Source organism: Solanum tuberosum, unplaced genomic scaffold (assembly GCF_000226075.1).
Source record: "Solanum tuberosum cultivar DM 1-3 516 R44 unplaced genomic scaffold, SolTub_3.0 scf00244, whole genome shotgun sequence".
NCBI classification, from domain to species: Eukaryota; Viridiplantae; Streptophyta; class Magnoliopsida; order Solanales; family Solanaceae; genus Solanum; species Solanum tuberosum.
Window position 1 is genome coordinate 299,598 of NW_006239181.1, and position 8,723 is coordinate 308,320.

The window sequence follows — 8,723 nt, forward strand, 5'->3', positions numbered from 1 at the left end:
CAACAATCTTTCCAAAATCAAAATTCGAAAGACTACAAATTATCTCTCCGCAAATACTACATGTGTTAATTTTTTCGATTTTCGATGGAAACCGATTCAAATTACAGTCGATCGGTACTGCCTCATAGGTTGTACGGTTGTATGTCACCGTCTTGTATTCCGGTGCACGAAGAGTATTCGCGAATAAACACGTTGACAAGTGGAGGAGGAGGAGGTAGCAGGAATCCCGCGAAATTATGGAGGAAGTTGTTGAAGAAATTGGTGAATGAAGGCAAAAAGAATATTATGTACGGGAAGCAGAAGTCGCTCAAGTTTCAATATGATGTTGTTAGTTATTCGCTAAATTTCGATGAAGGGGGACTTACGGATGAGTATCCTCGGCGTCAAATATAATTAAGAGTTCAGAGACTTCAACAATCAGCGTACATAATTTGATATTTAGGTTTTATTATCGTCCTAATTAAATCAGGTTTTGAGTTAACTTTGATTTGCATATCTTCTCTTAATCATTAGTCATGCCTTTTCTAGTTTAATTTCTTCTTTTTTTTTGCTTAATTGAGAGTGAAAGTCAATAAACTTTGAACCCAATGTGTTTTCCTCGAAGAATCTTAGTAGCTCAGTTGGTTGGTTACCTGAATTTTCAGTAAAAAAAAGTGTTTTCCTCTCTCTTTTTTTTAATCTTTTGTTAAGAAAATAATTTTTTGGTTGAGATGGAAAAACTTCATTGAACTAGTTCACTCCAAGAAAGTTTCAGAACTTTGGAGAAAGAAGGTCCTTAATTTTCGTACTAATTGATATCAAATTCTTTAAATTTTAAGTTTAGAAAGTCATCTTTAATTTGGAAACATAATCTTCAATTCCTCAACAATACAAGAGAAAGGTAAAAAATGAGAGTTCTTTGACGGATTAAAAATACTTCAACTAATTATTTTTGATTTTTTACTTGATATGCCGTATTTATTTTGGGCTCAATTATTAATCTCAATGGATAGTAGCTAATCTCAAGAGAGAAACCCTTCTTGTCTTTTTTTTATTCTCAGATACAAATCCGAAAAAATTGATCAAGTGTGGAGACATCATATTATCTCAACTATTTGGCTGTAATCACAAAGCCAGTTCAGTGTTCAATAGAAATTAATGTATTAAATTTTTTGAAGAACTAAGGAAATTTATAAGACATGTCACATATACTAGCTAAAGATAACCAGTAGTGAAATTTATAAAATGTGGCGATGTAATGAAAAATGACTAGTCTAAAAGGAAGAAAACAAAAGCAAGAAACCCCTGATACGAAATGAAAAATATTCTCAACTATATTAAAGTTTAGAGGACTTTTCATTACACGTTTTATAATCTCTATGGTTTTCCAAGATATGTTGACTACTTCAATTTTTTTTGTCTAAACTAATCCATTTGGCTTATTTTATTGTTTCTTTATATACGTGTAAGAAATACCATTTCAAGAAACTAAAAAATTAATACAGAAATGAGAGTACATAAAATCTAAATTATAATTATCATATATGTCAGCGTGTACATAGTCACACCACTTGTTTAGGTCAACTGATTTTATTAGTTGTGATCATATGCTCCGCCACACGCAATTTTGTTATTCTCATTATGCAAAGACTTTATTTGTATAGAAAATTGTGATTTCGAACCCATAAATTAAAATTCTGTTTCCGCCTTTGGGCTTATGATGCCTCTGCTCTCGTTACGTGCAATATCATCTGTTTGAATTACATTGGCAGCACAGATAATGTATGCTAGCATTATGAATTAGATAGTACATCATTTTATGAGATGCCTTTGTATCTCCACACTAATATATATATATTTTATATAACCTTAAAAGCATGAACTCCTAACTTGAATGTTAAATTACTATAATATCTCTAACTTAATTAGGTTGTGACCTTTTTGATGAGTTGTGACTTTTCCGATAAGTAGTGACATTTTTCAAAGGGTTGTGATTTTTCGATGAGTTGTGACTTTTCCAAAGAATTGTGACTTTTTCATTAAGTTGTGACTTTTTCGAAGTGTTGTGACTTCTCGAAAAGGTCATGATTTTTCAGATAAGACACAAAAAATATTTGTTCATACTACCCTTTGTTACTATAACTAGAGGGACTTCCTCTCATTTTTCAACCACAATTTTTTCTAATCTTCTACTATTCTTCTTGCATTTTAATTTTTTTTGTGTAATTTATTGTCGTTGGGTGAGTTCAAAGTTTAGAGGAATATGAAGTACCACTATTCTGATGAAGTAAGTCGTTCTATCCTAAGAGGGAACATTCCATAACCTCGAGTACTTAAGGAAAATAATTTAATTTTAAAATGTAGTTGTTCTCTTCACATGTTCATATGACATCTAAACAATTTAACGTAAAATACATATGCAAAGCACATCTGGTTAGATGACAAGAAAAATACAAAACAAATATTATCTATAAGGTAATATTAGTGAGATAAGACTAATTACATGATTGAACCTCATCAAATTGAAATAAATGTATACATAATTGCATTTAACTAATAAATTTTTTCAAAAGTCATCTTTATTTTCTTAAACTCCGTGTCAAGTCAAACTAGATAGCTCTTTTTGAAACGGAGGGAGTATTATTTTTTGCTAATCTTATTATTCAAATCTTCGCTTAAATAAGCAATACTATTTACTATAACATATATTTTTGAAATTGGTAATCACGTGCATTGCACATATCAAAAAACTAGTATATATATATATATATATATATAGAAACACTGCAATCCTTCTTTTAGTTATTTCTCCTCTTCTGCTGCCCTGTAGTTTAGGTTGTTAAGTTATTGATCTTTACTGCCATCATTGACACCTACCTGTAAAAAGGTCAAAATATCAATAATTGTCTTGTAGGAAATGAATGGTTTGTAACCATGCTAGTTGTTAAGGTGCCTAGTTTTGGATCGAGTTACTGGACGATTAACTGGAAAGTCAGGCTCAACACTCAGGTCTAAACCGGCGTATGATTGCTGAATTTTGCAATTCATTCAGAGAATTGCTGGGAACTTGTTTGAGAAAGTTCTGAATCTTTGTGACTAGATAAAATCCAGCTTGTTAATATATTAATAACGTCAACTCTCTTAAACAGAGGTTTACAGTAGCAAAAGTCCTATAAAAATCTATTACATTATTAGTGCACAAAACTTAAAACTATAATTGACGTCTTACGTACCTTGAATCAGATGTTCCTACTTGCATCTCAAAATTTTGTGGCTCAGGCTGGCTTAGCTGCAGATGGATGGGGGCCTGAACTTCTCTACTCACTGTAAAGCGATACGGATATATATAGTTGATGTTTCCATTCACTGCATGAGCATCTCTTGTACCATAAACCTGAAAGAATTATAAAGTTATCTTTTTTGCAGTATTAGCTTTAACTATGTAATTATGCAAGGAAACTCTTACTTAAACTCAAGTACTGCTAACTTTTTATACAATTCTGCATTTTCTTGTCGAATGAGATTTACCTTCTTGTAGAGTTCCAAATTTTCTTGATGTATTATGCTCCCCTGCATACATTCAATAGGAATATGATCACGAGTTCTCAGATCAATTTTTCGATTTCTGATCTAATCATATCACATGATGAATGCTGCTACAGTACCTTTCGAGTTAGCTCTTGAATTTCATCCTTCAATATTTGCTCCTATAAAGTCAGAAAATGTTTAGTTCCAAAGACTAATTAGTTGATAGTATCATCAGGTTGATTGCTGACCTTTTTCATACGGATTCCCTTTAAGCTCATTTCCAGTTGATTCTCCAGATTTGTTAGTTCTTTTATGCCCAAACCACTTAGCTCCTCTCCCAATAATTGCCTATTGAATAATAATAGTCAGTGCAATTTGTTAAAGTCATGTGCAAACATCGAATTCCATGAGTCCATAAATTCATGAAAAAATCGTAACATGTGTTTATTTTAGCCTTTATCGATCTGGTATATGTATTTGTTCAAGTACAGACCAAAAATCGTAACATGAAAATCCTGATGTATGAATTGGTTCGTAAGCCTGTTTTGATGCTATTGTAAAGTAAAAGCATGTTTTAACGAGTAAACATTACCGTTGATTCCCTTGCAGATCCTGTAGTTGTTGCCCCAAGATCTCTGCCTCCCTCTGCCACAGCTATAGCAAGCACAATTTACTCAGGTTATATACAGATTTTGAATAATAAATAGTATACTTTCTTTTCTAGATTTTAGTTTGCAGGATTATACATTTCAAATAACCTGCACAATAGTGTAAAAAAACCTGAATTTGGCCAATATTATATTGCAGTAATTCAAATTATACATATCCGATCATTTTAAGGTTCAAATTAAATTTATGCTTCCAAAGTTATTTACCTGAGATTCATTACAAGAATATATACCAAGCTATTTATCTGAGAATTCATGTTGTTGCTATAGCCTATATATACATTTATGATTACAAGCTATAGGAATATGAAGGTACGTAGAAATGAAATAATTTATGTATTCATTCCGGCTAAAAATAAATGAAAACAGTCAATTCAGACGATCATTTGTTGATTGAATATTACCTTGAGTTCTGACACTGGATTGTGCAATTGCTGACAATCGTCCTTCGTTTTGGTGTATCGTTCAATAACTGATTTCATGCTGTCATATATATGCACTCCCAAAGTCAGGTATTTCTTTCAAAATTTAATATATATACGTTAATATTAAATGGTTATTTTATTATTGTTATAAATGTTTTTTACAGTAATTTAATATTTTATACTAACAAATTGCATATGTAATTTTTATGGCTGTTGAAAGTTGGGAGAAAATAAAGCAAAACATCATACATGAAGATTGTACCAAAGATAATGCAAAAACGAAGAGGATAAATTATTTTGTTATATCATTATAGAGTATATTATATACTCTGTGATGATCATCTTATTTACTTCATGCTTATGAATTACTATTATTAAAAATTGGTTATCTTATTAAGATTGATAAAATAAAGCTTAATTAGCCTTATTTGCTTGTGATTATTCTCGTTGAATTTTTATTTATTATTAATAAAAAAAATCATTAAACAATTTGTCTAGTGGTATAAGTTTGCCCCACACCTCCAAGGCTCCAACCCCCAAAAAGAGTAGATATATTTACTCTTATTATTTCTGAATAATTAAATATTTGAGTTATATGCATTGTTTGTATGCATGATTTTTCGTTATTAGTAGTTAGGGTTTGAAATAAGAGGATTCCCTCTCTCCTTCGCTCTGTATTTTAGGAGCAAATGTGTGTTATTCAGGATGCTTAAATTTCTCTGTCAATGCCCTGATTTCACAATTTTCACCATAAACTCAAGAGGTCCTCAAACTAATTATTACGGATATGCAAATGAAATAGTATTTTTTATTGATGGGAATAATAAATCCATGAGACCTTGTTATATATGCATCAAAATAGTAAGAATAATGAGAATTTTTTTGTATAAAAATTGTGTAGTGAGCTTTTTCATTACTAATCCAAAGGTTTGGAGTCCGGAACAAAAAAGGCAATCAAATTTTTCGAAAAATTCAGAAGGACAACTAAATTATTTATCAAACCAAAAGGGCCTCAAGGCGCAGAAATCCATGCGCATTACAAGACTATGACAGTTTTTAGCCTTGTAAGGTTATGACAGTTTTTTGCCTTACAAGGCGCAGGCCCACTTGCGTTTTGCAGGCTAATTTTTTATTTTTTTAAAAAAAGGATTCATTTTTTGAATTGAGTAAAAATTTGCGAATCAAATTCCATTTTAGCGTATGAATTTATACAAAAAATTCGGAAAAAAAAAAGTATGGGCGTGGGAATACTTTTCAAATTTTTAGTTTATGCTTTTTATATATATACTTTTTAATTATTTTTAATTATTTTTTATTTATTTGTAATTTTAATATAGTATTTATTAAATTATTTTTATTCACTTTATCTAATAATTTTTTACTACTAATTGAAGTATTTTATTTTATTTTTTTGTTGAAACATATACCGCGTGAAAGTTTTACAATGTTGATTTAATTCAATACTGTAAAAATATATCACGCGAAACTACAATGTTGATTTGATTCAACACTGAAAGTTTGAGGTGAAAATATAATAAAACAAGCGCAAGAGACTTGGGTGAAAACAACACTGTATACTTGTGACTTTTTTTATTTTTGTTTTACTTTTTTTTCTTCGAATTTTTAGTTTAAATTCATATGCTAAGATGGAATTCAATTCGCAAATCTTTACTCAATTCAAAAAACGAATTTTATTTTTTATTTTTTAAAAATAGCCTGCAAAACGCAGGTGGGTCATAGCCTTGTAAGGCGCATGGATTTCTGCGCCTTGTGGCGAAAACCCTGATTTAAATGCCGTTAAAATCAGTTGCCCTTTTGATTTGATAAATAATTTAATTGCCCTTTTGAAATTTTCAAAAAAAATTGTTGCCCATTTGGCTCCGGACTCCAAAGGTTTGCTCCGGATCAACAGAATGAGAAAATTCACTAGTTTCATGGGCAATTTTTTAAAATTAATTTGTCTACCTGTGTTGTCCTATTTATATAGGGAAGTGAAGGAAATGAGTTGTACACTTTGATAGCATGGATGACAATAAGGTACTTAATAGATCATGACAAAGCAAAAGTTCTTTCAATATGAGGAAGAATGATCCTCATCAAACATGTCCTACAATCAATGAAATTTTTTTCAAAGATGGTGGAGTTTTAGAACTTAAAAGACAAAGTAGATCATGAAAAAAAATTCCAAGCAAATTACAATAGTACTATAACAGATCATGCCATCCTATGGCAAAGAGGGAAGCAGCTTCTAGTATCTCTTAAATATGGAGGCCATATGTTACAAATCAAGAACAAGACAAAAAGTAATTAAATTTGAAAAATTCATCTTTGAAAAATTTAAAAGATGGATCAAATAAATTACATTTAATATGATAGAAAACTTTGACTTTTCTCCAAATATTTTGCTACAAGTTGTACAACACTTCTTTCCTTGTTGCTCTCACTAACTACATAGATAGTTAATGCATGAAGCATTTTGATAGGGTCTGAAGGAGGATCGCATTTTTAGGGGTGTGTTGCAGAAAAATTATTCTTATGCAAGTAATAATAATTGCTTCTATGACCTATATGCCACATAAAGAAAACTTTATCATTGCTCCAAGAGCCGCCTTTCACTAACTACACTATAATCTTCCACTTAATAAGTAGTTGATATAGCTATCCAAGGCATAATCAAATAGTCACTAGGTATACCTTCAACTTAAACCTACTAGTTGTATATATATAAACTTTTCGAGACATTATCAAAATTAATGTTTGTTTCAAAATTGTATCAGTGGGATCTTGAGAGTCCTTTAGTCGACGAGTCAGTAAAATTTTCTTTAGTCCCTACTAAACAAATAGTTCTAATAAGTTCATTAATAATCAATCGTCTTTGAGTATTAATGTCATATAAAGATATGCCAAGATTTATTTTGGCAACTTTATATTAAGTTGTACTACATATCTTTGCATTTAGCTACAAAAAGAACCCCAATTACCAATAAAAAATTCGTTGGTAAATTGATCAAATTGGTTGGCAAATTGAGTTACCAATCAAATGTCAACTTATATTAATCCGTTGCTAAAAGGCTCGTTGTTAAATATTACCAACCTATTTTAATTTATTGATAAACTTACCAACCAAAAATCAGTTGGTAAACACCCAAAGATGTTGTTACAAAATTTTGAAACATGACCCTGAAATTTCCGTTAGTAAATTCACCAACTAGTTTTTGGTTATCGTTAGTACCTTTACTAACCTTTTCAATTCGTTAGTAAATATATTTTTTTTCATTATTCGATTCCGTTGGTAATACATTGGTAATTATAGCAACAAATGTCTGATAATAAACTTTTCCAGATACATTGGTAATGTGTTGGCAATTTTAGTAGCAGAAAATTTATGTTGGTAATTTACCAATAAATTTTAAATACTTTATTTTTGGTTTCCCAAGACCTCTTGGTTAAGGATGAAGGAGTACTTATCACTCCACCACAATCCTTGTTGGTAATAAAATTTAAATATGTTAGTATGATTATTTGTTTTCTAATAAATTTACTAATTGATTGTTAGTTTGTTGGTAATATATCATTCATGTTCAATGTTAGGTTAGTAATTGATTGACAATATGTTCAAAATATTATTAACTGAATGATTATTCAATAGTAAAAAAATTATTAATTTATTGCATTTAAAAATTTAAGAACACGAATATAAATCCAAAAATATTAAAATCCATTTTATAAATCATATTTGAATGAAACAATGCAAAATCTATGATAACAAGTTAAATTAATCTCAATATGACATATATCATTATATCAAAAATTTAAATTTGAGCACGTTTACCAAAAATATTAACCGACCAAAGTCAAGTTTTGGCTAAAATTTAAAAGTTAAAACGCCTAACAGCACAAACTGAAAATGGAAGCCTCAAAACCTGAACCAACCATCCTATTAGATATAAAAATGACCTTCCAAAGCTAATCGTGCTGACGAAATTCTCATCAGAGTACGTTTACAAAAAATGTTAAGCAAAGTACAGTAAAATTTTGGCCAAAAGTTAAAAGTTAAAACGCCTAACAAAATCCAAACCAACCATCCTATTAGACGAAAAATGACATTCCAGAGCTAACCGCA

The 8,723-nt window shown here is 30.2% G+C and overlaps 1 protein-coding gene across 1 annotated transcript in view; it reads right to left on the reverse strand.

Annotated features, from left to right (window-relative positions):
• Nucleotides 1-2,631: 2,631 nt before the first annotated feature.
• The window catches only part of LOC102591829 (MADS-box transcription factor 23), a 10,395-nt gene continuing 4,303 nt past the window's right edge, over nucleotides 2,632-8,723 (reverse strand). The window contains exons 3-9 of the mRNA XM_006357704.2: nucleotides 4,580-4,658; nucleotides 4,100-4,161; nucleotides 3,756-3,855; nucleotides 3,645-3,686; nucleotides 3,508-3,549; nucleotides 3,213-3,373; nucleotides 2,632-2,856 (exon numbers count right to left, since the gene is read on the reverse strand). Of these exons, the coding sequence (XP_006357766.1) occupies nucleotides 2,853-2,856; nucleotides 3,213-3,373; nucleotides 3,508-3,549; nucleotides 3,645-3,686; nucleotides 3,756-3,855; nucleotides 4,100-4,161; nucleotides 4,580-4,658 (490 nt within the window). The 3' untranslated portion in view covers nucleotides 2,632-2,852. The remainder of the gene's footprint in view (nucleotides 2,857-3,212; nucleotides 3,374-3,507; nucleotides 3,550-3,644; nucleotides 3,687-3,755; nucleotides 3,856-4,099; nucleotides 4,162-4,579; nucleotides 4,659-8,723) is intronic.